This window comes from Erpetoichthys calabaricus, chromosome 2, assembly GCF_900747795.2.
Source record: "Erpetoichthys calabaricus chromosome 2, fErpCal1.3, whole genome shotgun sequence".
NCBI lineage: Eukaryota > Metazoa > Chordata > Cladistia > Polypteriformes > Polypteridae > Erpetoichthys > Erpetoichthys calabaricus.
Genome location: NC_041395.2, coordinates 120,518,813 through 120,541,403, shown reverse-complemented (window position 1 = coordinate 120,541,403; position 22,591 = coordinate 120,518,813). Strand labels below are relative to the sequence as shown.

Below are 22,591 nucleotides of genomic sequence, written 5' to 3'. Positions count from 1 at the left end.
CCGTTAAGGAAAATTTAGGGAAGAACTAGTGGGCTGCCAGTTTTTAGATGTCAGGGAAGACTGAAAGAGCTGAGGCCTGAGCTTTTAATTGAGCAGATACCGGTAAGTAAATTTCATGACAACCTTTTCTTTAAATATGTTCATGACTCCATCAATATATAAAGCAGAATTTTTATGCAATACATTATGATATATTAATACATCTTAATTTTATAGCAAGAGAGCAGCTGAGGCTAAGAATACTTTTTGGTGAGCAGATCTGAGCAGTATACTCATTCATAGCAGTTACCCAAGAAGCTCTTTCATGAATTTATCTTTAAGCTTAAAGTGATTTTTTTTCTAAGAACAATAGGGAACCAAGAGAAATAAATTTTAGCACTGTATAATAATAATAATAATAATAATAGTAATAAAAGATTTTTGTACCTTGTCCTTGGTACACCTGATGCTCATACAGTTACTGTAATAATTATTCCTATTGTTACTTCTATTTAGAGAATGACATAGAATGAAACTCCTTGATCAAACTGAAGAAGCAGAATACACTGTACGATTTGGCTGGGTACCAAATTCTTTTTTGAGAAAGTTACAAGTTAATGTCTGTAGAGACTGAGTTTTCATTCTAAGAAAAACAGCATCTTAATTAAAATGGCTAAGAGTGCCTTTCCACCTATTCTCTGTTCAAAAAATGGCAAGTTCATCACCATTTTACAAACTGACCACGTAATACTTGTGACAGAAAGTGACAAAATATGGTTTCTTTGAAATCTCAGTACCAGCAAGACACAAACTGGTCTCCATTTACCATATCATTTAGTTTTAGGTATCTGGACAGCAACGTATTCAAAGATAACTCCTCCAGAAAACATACAAACCTCATACAGTGAACAGCCCAGTAAAGTAACTTAGATCCCAGAAGGTATAGCAACACGCATTTTCTGAAAATGTTCACAGAAACAGGACAATACTATAAACAGGTTTTATTTTACATATCACCTTTCTTGGTCAGCAGCATTCACATTTAATGCACATTTTGCATTTGAACAAACATAATATACAGTAAGTAGGACATGTGTGTAGCTCAGACCAGATATGAACCTGCAGCTCTTGATGTTTCATATCACCTCTTTAACCTGCATAATGTACTATGTACATATGACAACAATAACCTTATGAACCTTTACTTAAAAATGAACAGTGATAGATTTAGAAAGCATGACAGTCTTCAGTATGACAGCTCTGAACAAGCATGGGGTCCAGATAATTTCTCTTCATATCTAAGTACAAGATCCAGGCATTGTTATTTAGTGTTTCTAATCAACCTGTCCAAACCTGCTCCTTTTCTGTATAAAAAATATAAATAAATATTTAGCTGTACCATGGGGGAGAGAGGGGTATCGAGGCTTGTTTCAGTCTTGCTATCATCTGCATCACTGTCTTTGTCGCTCCCACTGTCATTCACAAAGCAGATCTGCAGGTTCATCCCACTTTGAAGACTGCCAAAACAAACAGAAGAAAATAATTGAGCCAATTTTTTGTGTTCTTTCATTTAGGTCTCAGGTATGGGCAGAGATACATATACATGTTTTTAATTTTGTGTTAGTTAAACATCACACATAAACTGAAACAATCTCGAAAAGTTAGTAATTGCAAAACCTCTGTTGGTTTTCATGTTATGTAATAATTGCACAGTTGGCTTTTAATGAGAAGTCAAGCAAAACGACTTTCAAGGCAACTCAGGACCCTTCTTCAGGCATGATGTACTAAAGCTTGCATATTGTAATCTTTCTAGTTAGCCAAGGTGTGATTTTGCTTGATTTCTTATTACATCCATAATAGCACCCTAGTACTACAGATGGCTTTTGAAAGATAAAATCTCTAAAACTGCACCTTTATACAGGTGTCAGACAAAATGTTCCATAATATCTGTGAATGTACCCCATGGTGAAGTCATGTGTTAAAGCATAGTCCTATCCTAGGGAACAGTGAAAAAGAATGGGCAGTGCACTTTTTCTGCTCTACACTGTCATTTAGTAGATATGAGCATTGTGGCTTTGTCTTGCACACGGTGGGTGCAATGGCTGATCCTGTAAAAAGAATGATATTATATTGAGTCATTTTCATATAGTATATAACATATGCCTGGGTAGGCAACTACTTGTTCCCCTAAGTCTGTCTAAAACAATATGGCCATTTGTTATTAAACCTCTCGCTTGATACCTATCACTCAGTTTTCTCTCTCAATTTTGAAATCCAGGCCAAAAAAACTGACTTCTTAATGAGAACTAATATTCATGTTTAATAAGTGTTTTAAAGTTTTATTTTGCCCAACTGATCCAAACTTCTTTATATCTCCACATATATTCACTGCACTGCTCAATTAATTTCAAACTTTGCTATTTCTATTAACTTTACTATTAACTTCAAACTCTTACACTACATATATAGCAAACACTGATGGATTACACATACTTTTGTGCGGGACTGTCTGCACCTATTTAAATTTATAACTAAACTGTTTTCAGCAAATGCTAGGATGGTTTTGCAATGAAGGAGTTTACCATGTGTAAAATTACATCCATGCCTTACTAGCATTTCCAGTTTTATAATCTCTGTCAATGATTTCCACCACACTAAGGATAAATGAATAGATCTATCAACAGTGCTGAAGAAATTAAGCTTGTAAAAAATGCACCAAATTGTATGAGACTGCAAAAATGAACCAGTTTAATTAATTTTCTGCATCTTGTCATTTATGTTAATTCATGATTTCTGTCTGTTGAGTTTCCTTAGTAGCATAGGACTTGCTAGTGTTAAAATAAAGATTATTTATCTATGACACATTAATAGGTTTGTCACTACATTGTAAAAAAAGTATACTAATGGAATGTGATTGATATGCCACATTTAAAACATAATGTTTTAAAATTACATAAATATATATAAACATAGGCAACTATTTTAATTTCCATCTAATTGAAGAAATTATTTTCATAATGGAATACTAAAGCTATGACCCCCAAGTGTTACATTTCTGTTTAGATAATAATGTAGACATATTTATAATATTTATTAAGTATCAAGATTAAAGTACAATACCTGAAACACACATAATTTAAGATTTGAAATGCCAGTGTATTCAAACTTTTTTTCTATTTGTGCAGAAAAAGAAACTTGGAATTTCCATAAAACAGTGACATATTCTAAATTAAAATAATATTCCTCCCAATAGTAGTTTCTTCTTCATTGGAAGTAACTGTACCATAACCGCTTATGTCCTAAAGTTTTCCAAAAATAACATATTTTCAGCTTTATATTGTAAATATTCTCAAAAACATGAATATAGAACTAAAGGCTCATTTAATTTATTTCAGATTACAAGTAAATACTGGTGTATGTTAGTGATTTACTACAAAGTGAAAGATTCCAAAAATAGTGTTTTTGAATTAAGAATTGCAAGTTTACTAATGAATTGTAAAATTCCAAGATATATATAACAAAAGAGAGGAGAGGCTATGGCAAAGTTTGTCTTAAAGATAAAAACAAAAACAAAAAAAAAATTCTAAATACCAGCTGTAAAAAAAACAGCTCACACTGCCTAGACTGATACGCTGAAAGATGCAAGGGAAATAAAGTTTGTTATCAGGTATTATTTACACTTTAATTTTCTTCTTCTTTCGGCTGCTCCCGTTAGGGGTTGCCACAGCGGATCATCTTCTTCCATATCTTCCTGTCCTCTGCATCTTGCTCTGTTACAACCATCACCTGCATTTCCTCTCTCACCACATCCATAAACCTTCGCTTAGGCTTTCCTCTTTTCCTCTTCCCTGGCAGCTCTGTCCTTAGCATCCTTCTCCAATATACCCAGCATCTCTCCTCTCCACATGTCCAAACCAACGCAATCTCACCTCTCTGACTTTGTCTCCCAACCGTCCAACTTGAGCTGACCCTCTAATGTACTCATTTCTCAATCCTATCCATCCTCGTCACACCCAGTGCAAATCTTAGCATCTTTAACTCTGCTACCTCCAGCTCTGTCTCCTGCTTTCTGGTCAGTGCCACCGTCTCCAACCCATATAACATAGCTGGTCTCACTACCGTCCTGTAGACCTTCCCTTTCACTCTCGCTGATACCTGTCTGTCACAAATTACTCCTGACAATCTTCTCCACCCATTCCACCCTGCCTGCACTCTCTTTTTCACCTCTCTTCCACAATCCCCATTACTCTGTACTGTTGATCCCAAATATTTAAACTCATCCAACTTTGCCAACTCTACTCCTTGCATCCTCACCATTCCACTGACCTCCCTCTCATTTACACACATGTATTCTGTCTTGTTCCTACTGACCTTCATTCCTCTCCTCTCTGCTCCCTACTATTGCTACAGATCACAGTTTCATCAGCAAACATCATAGTCCACGGGGACTTCTTTCTAATCTCGTCTGTCAACCTGTCCATCACCATTGCAAATAAGAAAGGGCTCAGAGCCGATCCCTGATGTAATCCCACCTCCAACTTGAATGTATCCGTCACTCCTACCGCAGACCTCACCATTGTCACACTTCCCTCGTACATATCCTGTACAACTCTAACATACTTCTCTGCCACTCCCGACTTCCTCATACAATACCACAACTCCTCTCGAGGCACCCTGTCATATGCTTTCTCCAGGTCCACAAAGACGCAATGCAACTCCTTCTGGCCTTCTCTAAACTTCTCCATCAACATCCTCAGAACAAACACTGCATCTGTAGTGCTCTTTCTTGGCATGAAACCATACGGCTGCTCACTAATCATCACCTCACTTCTTAACCTAGCTTCCACTACTCTTTCCCGTAACTTCATGCTGTGGCTCATCAATTTTATTCCCCTGTAGTTACTGCAGTCCTGCACATCCCCCTTATTCTTAAATATCGGCACCAGTACACTTCTTCTCCACTCCTCAGGCATCCTCTCACTTTCCAAGATTCCATTAAACAATCTGGTTAAAAACTCCACTGCCATCTCTCCTAAACACCTCCATGCTTCCATAGGTATGTCATCTGGACCAACGGCCTTTCCATTTTTCATCCTCTTCATAGCTGTCCTTACTTCCTCCTTGCTAATCCGTTGCACTTCCTTGATCATTATCTCCACATCATCCAACCTCTTCTCTCTCTCGTTCTCTTCATTCGTCAGCCTCTCAAAGTACTCTTTCCATCTGCTCAACACACTCTCCTCACTTGTGGGTACGTTTCCATCTTCATCCTTTATCACCCTAACCTGCTGCACATCTTTCCCAGCTTGGTTCCTCTGTCTAGCCAATTGGTTCAGGTCCTTTTCTCCCTCCTTAGTGTCCAACCTCTCATACAATTCATCATACTCCTTTTCTTTAGCCTTCGCCACCTCTCTCTTCACCTTGTGCCTTATCTCCTTGTACTCTTGTCTACTTTCTGCATCTCTCTGACTATCCCACTTCTTCTTTGCCATCCTCTTCCTCTGTATACTCTCCTGTATTTCCTCATTCCACCACCAGGTTTCCTTTTCCTCCTTCCTCTTTCCAAATGTCACACCAAGCACCCTTCTTGCTGTCACCCTTACTACATCTGCTGTAGTTTCCCAGCTGTCTGGTAACTCTTCACTGCCACCCAGTGCCTGTCTCACCTCCTCCCTAAACTCTACCTTGCAGTCTTCCTTTTTCAACTTCCACCATTTGATCCTTGGCTCTGCCCTCACTCTCTTCCTCTTCTTGATCTCCAACGTCATCCTACAGACCACCATCCTATGCTGCTTAACTACACTTTCTCCTGCCACCACTTTGCAGTCTTCAATCTCCTTCAGATCAACTCTTCTGCATGGGATGTAATCTACCTGTGTGCATCTTCCTCCACTCTGTAACCCTGTGTTCCTCCCTCTTCTTAAAATATGTATTACACTTTAATACTGAGAGCTTAAAGGGCAGATCTAGGAAATGAGATAGCTAGAGACAAGTCCACAAAGCTAAATGTGCTGTTACTGTAAAGATGCTTAAGTAGTCTTGGGAAAAGTAAGAAGGCCAGTGTGATAAGGCCTCAGGTGTCTGAAGAGTTGGTTTGAGATATTTAGTCATACATGTTGCCTAGAGTGTTGGATCTTACAGTTTTGTAAATCAATATCAGAGTTCTGAAGACAAGTTGATAGTGGACAGGAAGCCAGTAGAGCAAAGCTAGCTAAACAATAATGTGTTCACAGAAAATGTTCAGATCAGAAACTATGGCAGCACCAGCATTTTAAAAATGCTGTAAATCTTTTAATATATGGTGCAGGAAGACCATTGAAAAAAGATCTGTAATAATTCAAATGAAAGGAAATGAAGACATGAATTAAAACATTTTGCTGCTGTGGAGAGGAGGTAAGATTGAACTCAAGCAATGTTTTTTGCTTATCTACAGTATGTTTGGACATCAGTCAAGAAATGTCAAAGCACATGAGGGTAAGTAGGTGAAGTAAGATTCAATGAAATGGTGTAGAGTGTCTTGTGTTGAGATAGAGATAGCACAGAAGTAGTCCTGCTATATTAGTATTCAGTGCTGGTAAGTCGACATCTATCTTCGCACTAGTATCATTGAAGCAGTCAGTGATTCTGATGGATGTGTATCGATGGGTGATCATCTTAAAAAACTTTGTATTGTCAGCATATAAGTGAAATGCGAAGTCAAGCTGACAATTCAAATAATCCGAGCGCAAACTAATGTTATACATTAGTATAACAGTACACTGAACTAGAGAGGAATCGCAAGAGATAAAAATAAAACTGACAGCATGTGGCCTGAGAAACAGAAGCAAGTCTAGGAGCAACCATTTAAAATAATCCTAGTACAGTGAGTCCCCTACATATGAATGAGTTCCACACTGAGGGTGCGTTTGCAAGTCCAATTTGTTTGTAAGTCCAGCAAAGTTAGCCTAGGCACTCAATGAAATCAATGCAACCCCAATCCTCAACTCCTACAGAAAATATGTACATGCCCAGCTAATTGTACACAAGAAAATGCTTTTAAAAGTTAATATTTGTATTTTTTAATTATTTTTTTATATTTCTAGTGTATTTCAACAACAAACAGCTGAAAGTTTTTGTTTATTCCCATTGTTTTCCATCAGCTGATCTCGGTACAGTAGGCTTGCTTTTTGCTACTGTGAAATTTACTGTAAGATTTTTGATATCAAGACAACACACCAACTGCGCTGTGCCCTGAAACTGTTAATGCAAGCAGAGATTGATTGTCCGCACATGGGGCAATTACAAGTTCAAAGGTGCATTGCATAACGCCTCAGTCGCCTGCTGATTGATACAGGGAACATTTAAATCTGGCCGCTGACATGGCTGTTTGCTCATTTGCTGTTCTCTCACTTGTGCATGAAGTCTGTCTGCTCTTTTAAACTGAGATGATAGTGACTGCAAAATTATGACAGTGTCACTGTCTACATCCTGGGGTTTCTGAGAGTGCTGAACAGACAGCTCCCATTTGGATAACTTTGAGATTACATCTAAATTGATCTTCTTTTAGAAATCTAGACTCACCTTATTCTCTCTTGGGCAAGCCTGTGACCCACATATTATTTATGTACAGTATTTTTGCAATGATTTTGAGTGCATTTTAACAACAAACAACCAAGTTTTTTTTTCATGTTTTTTGAGTCAGCTGATCTCAGTAGACTCGTTTATGGCTAGCGAACTAGGATACGTAGCAAAACTATGTTCCATGATCTTGTCCTTGTTCTTTAGAATCATGCCAATGGTTAAACAGTTCATGTAATACGAATGAGCGACGTCAACCATCTTTTCGCCTCTTGCTACTTTCTCAATTATTTTCACTTTTGTTTTCATCGTTATTGCCAATCACCACTTAGGAGTACATCACCGCTGCTTTTACGCATAATTCTGAACATCTTGTGCTTGAAATAAGTTGTGTTAACTAAACGCAAAGAGACTTATAGCCAAAAGCACAACCACTTATAGAGGAGGCATGCACATGTCTAACAATGTAGGATATAATAATATGGGTTTTGCGCTCCGCCTAGTGGCACACACGAGAACTAACTTACATGCTGCCTCAAAATTTTAAGATACCGTACAATGCACTTATTTTAATATTTTTCAATTTGTTGGACATGTATGTTCGCATCTTTGAAAGTTCGTAACTGGAAGGTTTGTATGTAGTAGATTTACTGTATAGTTTTTTAGGCAAATCAAGTCTTCAGTGTGGAAGGGGGTTAGGGAAAACCAGCACCACTATTTAGGAGTAGGTGATTTACAATGTGACGAAAACAGTTTTAGAAAGACCATTAAATAAACAAAAGAATAGGCACATTTTAGCTTTCTCCTCTTGCAGGTTAAAGGACAGGAAGAACTGAACCATATTGAAGTGTCTGATGTACAAAGCATAATAATCCCCTTTAAAGATAGGTAGAAGAAAATCCAGAGTGTGGGTAGTTGGATAAGAATACAAGAGAAGGTCACAGAGACATCAGACTGAGAAAAATGAGAAGATAGCAGGAGATGGGGGTAATTTGCAGGAGAGCTAAAAAGGAATACAGTGAAAAGGGGACAAATGAGTTGAAACATAGGAGAGGAAAAAATTCTGTTACTTTGATAAACTGAGGAGACATTGTTTTAAATTAAAAAAGGAAACCCTCTTTTTTCCAGATTAAAGGATCTGGCTGCTAGTCGTGAATAACACATTAGGATTGCCTTTCAACTCATTAAGTACAAGGGTGAAGAATTTTAACCTAGATGCAGCAATTACTTGTCTATAGTGTAGACGGTAAGTAAGTCAATGTCTTGAAGAGCAGAAAGACCATACTTTCAATGCTGAAGGACCATAACCAATGCATTGAAGTTTTCTCTGTTTACTGCACGTGTAGAATGGCTATGCATCCAATTCTTCCATGCCTCCAATTCTTTTACCTCTTACTACTGCCTTAGTCTTTACTGCATCTACCTACAGGATTTTTATTCATTTTTGGCACTAGCAAATAAGAGCCTTGAGTAGTATTGTACAAGTGACAGTGTTCCCAAATTTGTGACATGTCAGAACTGAATATATAGTTGAACATCAGTAGCAGCATGTTTAACAGCCATTTTCCAAGTTTATAGAGGCTGGTTGGTTATTCCCTCTTTCATTCAGAAATATATGTGGCCTTGGGTCTGGTGGAAATAAGACTCATTTTTCTCATGACATCTGCTACAACCTCCAACCACGTGTTTTTTTCTGCCCCCCTGTAGGACTGACCTTGAACCCCCCCATGCACATCCATCACAGTGCCCCACTTCAAGTAACCAACCCCAAAACATCTTGCCCTGTTTCTGCTTAGAACAGTACCCATCGTGACCCTAATACTCTTCCTCTAAAACTGACTATATGTCACTCCATAATTAGTCTGTCTCTCTCTGTGCCAGTTTTACAGCTATATTCATTGTCATCACTGTTTTTTTCAACTTGGCTTCATGTTCCACTATCATGGTATCTCCCAAACAGCATACTACCCCTTACACAGCTTTAATAAACTTCATCCTTCAATGGCAGAGAGGCTCATTTAGTAGCCAGAATCGGGGACATCTTCAAGAAAATCTTCCATGCCCCCCCTCACACCGGTAGTCACTCTGTACCCATAAGTCTTTCCTTTCTCCAAAACAAACTCCACTGCTGATATCTACATTTACACTTAATATATAAGCATCCTTCACCCTCTCACACACTTTCTATAAACAAAGCTTGCATTTGCCAGATGCAAATTACCCTTTACACTACAACAACTTTTGTGCACCCTTGTCTGACAACACATGTATTGAACATTTCTCTGTTTACTGCACATGCAGCACGGCCACACATCCAGCCCTTCCATGCCCTTTTATCCCTTTGCCTCTTACTACTGCCTAGGTCTTTACTGTATTTATGTACAAGCTTTTTACTTTCAAAATTGAATTCATTTCAGAATCTTTTCCTTTGATTCCTATTTTATCAATTTGAGAAGACTATTTTATGAGAGCAAGCCTTCAAACACTTTTCCGGTTCCCACCTTCACCGCTATCATAAAAAGCAAAGGACTGAGAGCAGATCTCTGCTGCAGACCCACACTCACCTTTAAAATTTCACTATCTCTATCTGCAGCTCTGACCTCCATTCATCCTTTCCACTGCACTGGCACATACCCCATTTTTGGCAAAGTGCAACATAATGACTCTGTACTCCAGAGTTAGTTGACTTGACTGTCACCTATCAGATACTGTACTTTGCACATGCTGTCTTATCCTCCGTCAGTTTCTTCCATTGAAATGTGTTCCTGACCACAGAACAAGGGTCGCCTTGTTCCTTTAAGAATGATAACTTTCTTGATGCACCCATGATATTGTAATGCATGCAAATCCCAGTCCTCAATGTACTTATTTATGTTCATGTTTGCTGTTACAGCATTTTCAAAGCAATCTTGATCTGTATTTTTGCCCATTATTTATATGAATCTTACATAAGCACAGAAGACTTGATAACATTTAAAATTCAAGGGTGCAAAATCCAAAATATTTAATATCCATGTTTAATATGGATGGCATATTCTGTGTAAAACCAGAAATAGACTTTTCCCTCTGAATATCCTTTTTGACTTTTTATATGTGTCTATTGTATTTATATTGACTATTGAAAATAAACACAATGTTATTTAACTGAAAAACCAAGATAACTTAGAGCTGCTCCTTTTTCCATGCATTTGCTGATTTCTTTGAAGCTTTTAGTATAGTTATTTGAGATATTAGTGAAGGGTGCTTTATTAAATAAATTATTATGCAGGATGTAAAGTATAATGTTAGACTGATTTACCCTTTTCTTTGTTACCACAGTAAAAAATGACAAAAAACTACAACTTTAATATTGATAAGTAATTTTCTAAGTAGTGTGTCATATATTTACTGAACAGCATGCTGTATTCCCCCTCCTCTATTCTCTATGCTGGTGTGAAGTGAGATGACTGTAGGGTGAGGAGAGCACTGCATTCACTTGTGCTGTACTCTGTACACATGACAATACTACTACTAGCACAACTATGATCTATAAGTCTACCTTTGGGGTGTACTTTACACATATTTTGCCACATTTATTTCAAATTAAAAGTAATATTAAAACAACATTGCTAGCTGCATGAATGGCATATTCCACCACCTAAGCTGCCAATGTAGGCCATTAACTATGAAGCTTTTCAGTATTTGTGGAAGTTGGAAAGCAATATATGGTCACTCACAGTTATCAATGAGCTTACAGAGTTACAACCAGAAGGAGTTGTTTTTTTTTAAGTTAGACAGACATAAAACAATTTATACTGATGAATTAATATAATGTTACTCTGTATAAAGCTCAACATTAAAAATAAAAATGACAGGCAGTGCTTTCTTTCTTTCTTTATAATGTATTGTGTTCTCAGTGTTATTTTAGCTTTTACGGTGCACCCTTAGTATTTTGTTGAAAGATACATTATTGTGAAAATGACACTGCTTAAACCTTAACATTGAGTGATCTTAAACTTTATTTCTCTGTGATTTAAAGTATACAGTGAGGAAAATCAAATGTATAATTATAGTACTCATGGTATAAAAATAATGTAAATCCTGCTGACCCTAAGTCACAGCATGCTACAACACATCAACATTAGCCTTTATGAAGGTTCCGATCTATGTAGTCTAAAAGAAAAGTGCCTTCAGAGGTTTTAACTGTAAAGTGTTATCATTTACTGCCATCTAGAGGTTCTACGTAAAATGTTCATCCTGAGTTGTGTAACTGTGGTCATCTCACTTTATAGGGAAGAGTAGGCTGCGGCAGTGAGATTTGTAAGGGCTGGAGAAGTTAATGGTGCAAATATTTATTGAAGAATAAGGATATGCAATTAGAATCATTGTAATGTCAGCAAATGGATCAAAAGTTTTGGTATACACAGAAATTAATTACCAGATGTTCACTGTAACATTGCATCAACAAAACATTTTGTGCCTATATAAATACTGTGCATTCCATTGACTAACATTTCATGTTTCATTTAGAACATTTACTCTTCAGTAGTTTCTATGAAGGGCGGCACGGTGGCGCAGTGGGTAGCGCTGCTGCCTCGCAGTTGGGAGATCTGGGGACCTGGGTTCGCTTCCTGGGTCCTCCCTGAGTGGAGTTTGCATGTTCTCCCCGTGTCTGCGTGGGTTTCCTCCCACAGTCCAAAGACATGCAGGTTAGGTTGATTGGTGATTCTAAATTGGCCCTAGTGTGTGCTTGGTGTGTGGGTGTGTGTGTGTCCTGCGGTGGGTTGGCACTCTGTCAGGGATTGGTTCCTGCCTTGTGCCCTGTGTTGGCTGGGATTGGCTCCAGCAGACCCCCATGACCCTGTGTTCGGATTCAGTGGGTTGGAAATTGGATGGATGGATAGTTTCTGTGAACCCTTGGAACTCAAAAAAACAAAAACAGTGCATGCTCTTCTTGTGTGTAAAAAGGGTAGCCTTTTGCTAACCTAACATGCTTATAAACACAAAAATAGGGGTTTATAATATCTAAGGTTTAGCCTGAAAAACAGACACCACAGCAGTGGTAATAAATATGTGAGCTGTTGTAAAGTTTTAGTAAAAAGAAAAGTTTATTTCTCACCATTATACACAGGATTACATATTGATTGTGTGAAAATGATATGATACGCATTGACATACAATAGCTGTACATAAACCTGTTGCATGTATATATCGCTGTTTATTATGAAATATTTACTTGGAATGTCACTGAAGCATGGTGGCTGATTTTGTCTTTACTCAGCTCAGAATCACATATTTATCCTGGAAGTCTGGTATTGCTAAAAATATATTTTATTTTACATATTATTACTTATTACTTATCACATGCAATTTATGATATCAGATCGGTACACCTCAGCAAAGCTAATTCATTTGCAGTGAATTAGTAATCAACGTTTCATTATAATTGTTTTATCACCATGCACCACAACTCCACTTTTTAAAATTAATTTTGGGTTCTGTTCAATAATGGCATCATTTGACAATGTATTTTATACAGAGGAGAATTCTAGGACTCTGTCATATCTGTGTTCTGTTAATTGTAATGTAGTTTCTTGGGTGATCAAAATGAACTCACCGTGAAGACAGGCTTGGCTTTCCACTCTTGCTGCAGCTTGTGTAAATTCCTGGGCCATCATCGAAGAAACTGCCCAGTGCCAGCTTTTGCCGAATTGACTCTCTTTCATTCTTTTGGGCCTGAAAGAAATCCACATTAAGAAAAATCATTAGAGGACTCTACAGATGTACATACTGATTTTTAACTTATTTGCATTTTCTGGCAGAAGAGTTGATAGCCAATATGAATTCAGAGTAGCAGTCATCCATGGATAGCCAATAGACTCATTATAGGTCAGCTTCTCTAGGGCGGTAACTATTCATACCAGGTCACAAATTTAAGAAAAAAAGTTTAATCACCTGTAAATAAGTCAGTGCATCACATTTTTATAACTATTGATTGAAGCCACAAATAAGAGATGTGCATTTAATAATTTAATAAAATATATATTACTAGTTTTACTTGAAGAATAATTTTGGAATTTGCATCTGACAATGAGAGTAATCCTGCAGTGTTTATTTAGGTCTCTATTTAATTTCTCAAAATTTATTACACCCTGTGGCCTGCCCCTGCCAGCTAATACTAACCTAACAGCTTACTTGATAAAAAGAATCTAAGAATAATCACTGAGTTGAGGGCAGACATTCCTTTATAAATTGGACATTGTCCAGAGACATATTATCAGCTAGTTGTGTTAAAAGCAGCTTGGTTCTTGGTTCACTTGGCTGAGATAAGTGTAAAATTTTAAAGATAAGCCTTTAAAAAAATAAATAAATAAAAAACTTGGTCAAATACAGTCACTCCAGCTAAGGATCCAGAGGTGCCTGGAGCATATCCCAGAAGCATCATGTGCAAGGATCCAGCCCTGGACTAGTCCATGAAAAAAAACACATTTATAATATTAAACAATGCTCTCTTGTAGTGCCCCAATGACAAATGTACTTCCTCTTCATTGTATAAGAACAGATAAAAGTAGTACTGACTTCGCCTCCACAACTCATATTTCCTGCAAACAAATCAATCAGACAAATCACCTAATTACTGCAGCTCCTTTTTCATCCAAAATAAACACAACATTGGAGTAGCAATGAATGCAGAACCATAGGCACTGAAGCCCAAGCACTTGTTTGTATCTGTTAACTATATCCTTTCAGAAAACTGAAAAAAAAGAAAATTAGAGATATGTGATGATAAACTAAATGTATATTAGCCATTTTGATCAGCTAAAGGGCTGTTCATCATGCACTGCACCACTGTGAACTTTTTTAAGGTTTACAGAAATAAATCTGTAGAAGCACATGTTTCCAGAAGACAAAAAAAGCCATACCGCAAAAATAAACAAGGCCATTTGCTTCACAATACATGGAAACAGGTGCCAGCTGGCCTTTCAAAGGAAATTATTCTTACCACAATAATTTCATTGCATAACTATGAAAAGAAAAAATAAAATCTGCAGCAAAATCCCATCTGCCTTTACAAACAACACACACACACCAATATGGCTGGGCAAGTACTAAAGCAGGTGGGCTAGTCATTAGGCTTTCACAGTCACATTGGAATAAATAGCTTATAGAGAGGAATAGATCAGTTGCTGTTTTAAATCACTGACACTACCATGTCTGAATTGAAGAAAATAACCATAATCCCTCTTTACAGATGAGTGGAGATGCTGTTTACACATTGATTTTTGATGGCATGTCTGCTGGGAAGCTCTAACAAGGAACAGGGGGCAGAGTTTTACAAATACTCAGTGCAGCCATCACTTGGCTGTTTTAGTGGGAACCAAAAGTCAGATCACAGATCAAAGGATAATATAATACAGTTATTTGAGGCATCTACTGTATGCACCATTCCATTTAATGTAAATGAAAAACTCTGCACTACACGTGGTTTAGTTTTTTATGCATTTTTCATATTCTTCATAAACTTTAATTTCATGTGTTTTTGTTAGCAATTAGTATTAGTTACAGTTTGAAATATTTTTAGTTTAGGAATGAAATATACTACATTGCAACAACTATTAAGTATTTTAAATACAACAGCTGCATGATTTGAGAGACTAAACAAAGATGGGCAGCCCTGAGACAGCAACAAATACTGTAAACTGGTGTTATATGTCAACCCATTTTCTGACACTAACGGTTTCTGTTGTAGGTTGCTGGGAGCTGAACATTATCTTACTGCAAAAGGCACAAGAGAGGAATCCATCCTGAAGTGAACTCCAGACTGTCACAATGAAGAAACTGTACACGTTTAAAAATTCTCAACACACTCCTCTTCTTCTAATAACTTACACTAGAAGGCATAGAAAGAACCAACAACCAAAAATAACAGGTAAGGTCTACAACAGAGCCTAAGGCATCTTCATATTTTAACTGAGTTTCCTTTTACTTTCATCAAGATCAATCCATCCATTATCCAACCCGCTATATCCTAACTACAGGGTCATGGGGGTCTGCTGGACCCAATCCCAGCCAACAAGGTAGGAAACAAACCCCGGGCAGGGCGCCAGCCCACCGCAGGGCACACACACTAGGGACAATTTAGAATTGCCAATGCACCTAACCTGCATGTCTTTGGACTGTGGGAGGAAACCAGAGTACCCGGAGGAAACCCACACAGACACGGGGAGAACACGCAAACTCCACGCAGGGAGGACCTGGGAAGTGAACCCGGGTCTCCTAACTGCGAGGCAGCAGCGCTACCACTGCGCCACTGTGCCATCCTTTCATCAAGATGTTAGTTTTTAATAATGGACAAGTGATTATTTACATGGCATTGTAGCTAAAGATCTAGTGCAGGAACAAAAGGCTTATAACCCTGCATGGCCCTATGCAGTACGTTGTAAGGAGATTTGGTCACTACTATATATGCAATAAATTTTATTGAAACTGATTTTAATTATGGAACAAATCAGAAATGTCATAGTATATAACTGTCTGTAAAGTCTGTCAGACAGCATTGTATAAAAATACTAAATATATCTGTCCTTACTATTTTTTCAACTATTTTGGTTACCTTTTATGTTAAAAATTGTGTTACTGTTTCTGTAAAAGCCACAACCTCTTGACATCTCACTGTGATATAAATAAATACGCCACCCTTTCTTTTTTGTCTCTTTTCTCCTTAGCTTTCTACTGCCTTAGAAAAGCTCCTGACTATAACTTAACTATAATCTTGATTTTTGTACCCACCCTTTCCTCCAATCTGTTTAACTGTTTTCCACTCTGGCAAGTCAATCTTCCAGGCAGAGCATCCAAAAAAATTACTTCCTAAAAGTTGTGGGAAAGGAAGACAGAGCTAATGCCAGACATTTCAATTTTTTCTTACAAACTGGTCATTCATGTATTTCAGCTTTATGCTGGAAAATAATTCTTAATAAGAAATGTACCATTTTTTCAGCAATGCCCAACTTTGCATGGGTGTACCAGAAAGAAAGCTCTAATCCAGTTTTAATTCTCATGATTGTCTCCAATTGTCTTGCTCATAGCCCCACTCACACTTGAGATGGCCCGGCCTGAGATGCATGGGCTTTCCATCCAATACTGGATAGTTCCGTGCTACAGAGTCCCAGTATGAAAAAATGATAGATGAGTGGACATACTAGACCACTCTGTATGATGTCTAGACTTAAAAGTTTGTAGTCTTGTGGTTTTAAACCTTACAAATATTCGATTAGGTTGAACTGATACTTCTACCTTGTCTACGGGGAATTTTTCTGTGGAATGAATACTGTTTTACAAGAAAGATAATGTGGATTCAAATTCAGATTTGTAAAATAATGTTTACTATGCATTCCTTGCAGACACATACTTTGCACAAATCATTCATATGGCACACCTAATGAAGGCAAATCAAGCAAGATTTTGGGTCTCTAAAGTTGTTTTCAATTTTATGAGGGCTTGGCATAAACTTTTCTTTTGTTCCTTTTGCAGATGCATACTGACACAGCCCTTCACTAACTTCAAGTCATTACTATGGCTTTCTGTCTAATCGCCTTTGTATGTTAAAATCACTTTAGTAAGATCAGAGCTGACATGTAACTCTGGACCACAATGTAATCAGAATTTACTAGACTGAAAAAAAGCAGGTCAACACTGAAACCTTGAATTCATTTGCCCCATTTTTTAACACCATTTAATATCTGCTGTCATATTCAAAGTACTTTTTCATTAGTAATAAATGATGTATTATTTCTTAAATTCATTCATATTTTGATTTTTGGCTACAAACAAGAATGGGAGAGGACTGCTGCTGGTTTCCTTATAAGTACATTGACTTTCTGCCATGTTAGCTTAAATAAAGTGCAGCAAGTAATGTTTACATTCAGCATCTGATATTTATTCTAGGATTACGGGTTAACTGTCAGGAGCTGGGTGACAGAAGTGTACAAACCTCATCTCAGAAGCCTATTTTAAAGAGCAGCATAACTAAAGGCACACTATTTACTCAAGTTGATTGTATTTGGATGGTAGATGGCCTAACGTAAGCTACAGATAGACAGTTACAAATTCATCAAAATATCTATCCTCTATGCCATTTCTTCAAGTCAAAGTCAGCACAAGCCTTTTGAAATTTTAATATTACAGAAGAGAAAAAAACTATAAATCTTACTGACACGGTGCCATTGGATTACTAACCTTGACTTACCACAGAAACATAAAGCTATAAATTCAGAATGAAACCAATGTTATATGAAAGATTTCCTGATTGCCTTTGAAATGTCACTGAAAAGAAATAACACTAGAATAATGAATATGTAAAGTGCTGTAAAGCAGCAGTGTGACACAGTGGATAGCATTTCTGCTAAACTACTTCAGAGTCCTGCGTTCATCTTCTGACCTGGGCAAAGCCTGTGTGGACATCTGCATCGTATACTTGTGTTTGAGTGGGTTTTCCTCCAAGTACTCTTCACGTCCCAAGGATGTGCATACTAGGTTTGCTAGGGACTCTGAAATGGTTTGGTGGTGCATACTCCTTGTGATGGGCTGCTGGAAGGCTCCCTCTAAACGTGAACTGGATAATTGGGTTAAAAGACAGATGTCATGTGTAAATGGCTGGGATGATATTAAATTGGTGTATGGTGAATTTTTGCTGAAATAATAAATGATACATTACATCAAAAAAAAAAAAACTGCAACTCTAAATTGAACATAACATGAATGAGTGTTAGTGCCTGCGCACACTGTTTCATGCCTTGTGCCAGTGCTGTGACAACCCTGAATTGGATTAAGCTGGTCTGTAATTTTTCAGGCTATATCTTATAGAAACAGTATTTGGCTCAGGACTCAATGCTGCAAAAATGCAGAATCAACAATAAAAGGTTGTTCTCAAAAAAAAATACAGCGCACAAAGTAGAAGAAAAACATCTTAACCATCCGTTCATTTTTTAAATTTGGTGAAACCAATTGTTGATATGTGGCCTATCAAAACAGGTCAGGCTATAAGGCAGTATCCAGCCCTGAACTGATTGCTAATCCATCACAGAAAACATTCTGCCATACTGATAATTCTCCCTCACTCAAGCAGAGCCAATTAAAGCTTCCAAATAAAAAAGCACTCATCTTTCGGAAGTAGAAGAGAGGAGTATTAGGAGAAAGAGCCAGGTATACAAACACAAAACACTCCCAATCATATATTTAATCTTTCTATAAAGGGTTAATTTTGCAGGAAAGAATTTAATAAACATCGAACAATGTGGCCTGGATAACAATGAAGAAAATGCAAATGTTAAAGAAGCAGCATGGTTTATTATTTTAGTAACAAAGTAAGTATAAGCAAGTGCTAATGTAACCTGGTCAAACTGTTAACCAACCATGGCAGCAATCAGCAGGACAAGGAGTGAGAGGACCGTTACTATATAGAGTAAGACATCTTATCAAATTTGGCCCTACTCATATAGTTTAGTGGAATAAACCTTGATACACTATGATCTACACAGACTCCTTAGGGTGGCATGAGCCGGTAAGTATGCAGAATATCCTAAAACAAAGTAAAATATTATGAGGTTCAATCTACTGAATGATAAATGATCTGTAAATCAGGAAAATTTAAAACCGTTTTAACTATATCTAGACAAGGTTCTTTGTATTTGTATTTTTTTTTTCAAAATATGCCACAGAGCAACAATAAACATTTTGTAAGAGAATCCAAAACCAAATGGTAGGATCTCCTGATGTCTACGGATACAGCTAATGTTTAGGTGCATACAACACCAACTGAATAGCAATGGAGTTAATGGGATGCTAGCCAAAGAAAACCTTGCTCTCAAAAACAACACTGCTACACGGTTGATGTTGTCAAAAGCGTAAACTCTCACAGCTGCTAAAGAATAACCTACTAAATATAAAGATTCACTTTCTTTTGCATTCAAAGATTGCTGAGTGTAACTGTAATAATTTAATAAAAATGTGTAGTGTTTGCATTGGTGTCCATTATGCAAGTTATCTTCCTTAAACTTGACAGCTCAACTACTTAAATATTTATTTTGTGTAATATATGGAAAATTAAGTGTTTGCATACCATTAGGCACTAATGTGTTTCTACACACAAACACTCTCATGCACCAAACTAACCACCAGCCAACACAAATATACTGTATGTACCTACTTACATATACATCTGTTCAAAATGGGCCTTTACCCATTTTATATATACATTTGCAAACATGTAATTCAGAATACATGTGACATATGCTATCCTTACTGTTTTAAGCCCCCCAATCCTCCCCATCTCAAGTGTACTGCAGTGCAGAGCAATAAAAAGTTGACTGTTGATCTGACCTGACAGGACATTTTGGAAGGAAGCATGAGTGCTTGGAGAAATATCATGTGACTACAAGAAGAACACACTTAAACTTCCTATACAACACCAGCCAGAAGTGAACCTGGAGCTCTGTGCTACCCAGTATGCACATGAAATTCTATCTATGTGCTTAGATGACATTTTCACTGAACAAATAAATGGTACAACAGTAATTTAGATGTTCTTCCTACAACTGAAAATCTAGAATTCGAAGTGATTTGCTCAGAGTTGCACAAGGTGCTGGTGATGGAAACCAAACTAACATATACAGCATGGTGCAGACCAAAACCTTTGCCAGATGGCTACACTACTTGCCTAATATAATTGTGAAACTGTGTATTAATGCAATGCAGTATTCTGAATGTCATGATGGCAGCCATCAGGCTTTTAGGTTAACTAATAGCTAAACTGCTCCAATAGTTCTTCCAACAGGTTCTCTACTTCATCTACATGACTTGTCAGTTTGTTCCAGATTTCAAGGACTATTTTAACACTTTGTGCAACAGTGTGCTGATGCTTCCTGGTTTCTGTGTTGAATGTTCTTCCCCTTTACTTCCACCAGTTTACCTGGATAATACTAACAGGAAGAATTACACATGACTATCAATAAAAGAGTCCCTGCTTAGCACCTAACACTGCCAGGAAGGGCTTTGACCTGCTTACAAGCCAAATTGGATTAAGAGAGTTCAATAAGTGATTGACAGATGGATGAATAAGCTCTCTGCCTAGACTTCTATGTTCAGCACTAAAGTGGTTCATCTTTTTTGCCCTGTCAGAGTACAGAATATCCTTTAGTTCAAAGCTGCACCTGGTTACTGTTCCCTGTTTGGTTTATTACCATTATATCTTTTTGACATTGGGTTAACCTGATTTGCACACACTTCTTCAAATGCAGTCTCAATAATTTATTATACAGTTTTAACCTTGGTGGATATTCTGTCCTGCTTTTAATCCAGTTGAGATTTGTAAGGCAGCTGTGGCCTAGTCTAGCAGCATAGTTTGCAATGAAAGAATCATCCTTGGAAAGTTATAAGTCACACAGTTTGTATGATATAATGTAACATTTTACTAGTTATTTATACTGCTTATACCCACTAGCTGCAGAATAACAATGTTATTCAACATCAACCCTTCATCTTGTTCAAAATTTGCTTCTTGCAGGTCTGCATTGTGCATCTTATCTGTATATATAATTTGTGTTCCTTTTGCAAATAATTTTCCAAGTGTTTGTCCTGTTATAAAGATTGTCCTGGTGAACCTCAATTATTTCTGCTACCCTGTTAGCATTAGCTTGTCTTTTAGATTTGTTGACATTTGCGTATGTCATACTTCAACTCACTATTTCTTAATCCATAGCATTAATATAAATTAGCAAAACAACCTCCACAATTTCCCCACAATTACGTTGTTTTTGTATTGTATATTGATTTTCTGTGCATAGTCGTTATCATCCTGTTTTTACAATTTCCAGTAAACATTATATTACATGTAACAATACTGTCTGTGGCTTTTTCACTGTTTTGGAAATTACAGGTTTGTTTTCTTAGGAAAGGAAAATTTTAATTTTCTGTTGGCCACTATATGAATGGGATGGTACTCTCAAAATTGGTACAGTTCACAGGAAGACTTCACGCCCACACACAGTCGCATTTCTACTGCTGTACAGTTTAAAATGTGAACATACATTTTCCAAATGGGTTACAATATACGTGTGTAGGGCAGATGAAATCGGGTTAACGTGTGCACACCGTATCGTTAGCTAAACAGAACAATGAAACTAGCCTGGGCTAAAACGTTGCGTCTGCCTGTGCCTTACCGTTCTGTAATTTTCCATTTGACTGGAGGTGAACGGTTTGTGGGTGTCATCATCCGTCCCGTCACTGTCCATGTCTACACTGCAGTCAGCAGAGGCCTCGGAGATCTTGACCCTCTCTCTCTTCAGCAGCCATGAACCTCATCAAAAAAGTTTCCAGCCTTGCGTTTCAGTTTTTATTTTTAGGTGTCGATTCTGGGAGGCACCGCGTCAAGGCTAGCTTCTTTCCTGGCTCTCTTAGGCAAGTGAGTGTTTTTTTTTTGTGCAGTAGACTTTCATTTAATGTTTCTTTCAGACGGCGAGTGCGGACAGCTGCTACCCTGAGCTGGCACCTCCCTGGTACTCCGACTTGTCCTCCCCCTGTCACCTCACACCTCCTTCGAGCTGCATTTGGCCCTAAATCTCAGGCACAAGCGCCTAGGAACGGCTCCTTTTTTTCTAATAAAGGAAAAGAGCTGCCATGTGCCCAGGCAGCTGATGACACACAGAATTCATTGCTAGGCAGTCAGAGTGGGACGGTTTCTTTCCCCTTTTACCAAGGATAAAAATAGACAGTTGCCAGCACAGTTTATGTCTATGGACGCCGCCATCGCGGCTTCTGCTTCTCGGGACAGTTGCCCACCCGCCGACTCTTTGGGGTGCCCCTACGTCCCATTGGTCCCACAATAATTCGTTCGCCTCTGGGCTGAACACTGCGCGGCCTGGGCAGCGAAACGCATCGCACCTGCCGGTCGTTTTGCGGCAGGAGCCTGGGACTGAATGAGAACACGAAACGGTCAGACACGTGCGGTAATCGTCAAGGCGAGGTGGTAAACGCAAAGCATATGGTAAGACAAAGACAAGAGTCAAAGCGCAACTCTGGA

The 22,591-nt window shown here is 37.8% G+C and overlaps 1 protein-coding gene across 7 annotated transcripts in view; it reads right to left on the bottom strand.

The window, feature by feature from the left end:
- The window catches only part of schip1 (schwannomin interacting protein 1), a 982,269-nt gene that overhangs the window by 22,795 nt on the left and 936,883 nt on the right, over positions 1-22,591 (bottom strand). For 6 of the 7 annotated variants that reach the window (XM_028794440.2, XM_028794442.2, XM_028794443.2 and 3 more), the window contains 2 exons: positions 13,133-13,251; positions 1,379-1,496 (listed from right to left, as the gene is read on the bottom strand). In XM_028794440.2, the coding sequence (XP_028650273.1) occupies positions 1,379-1,496; positions 13,133-13,251 (237 nt within the window). Of the gene's footprint in view, positions 1-1,378; positions 1,497-13,132; positions 13,252-21,731; positions 22,161-22,591 lie in introns of those variants that run through there. The other variant, XM_028794446.2, reaches the window with a different exon arrangement.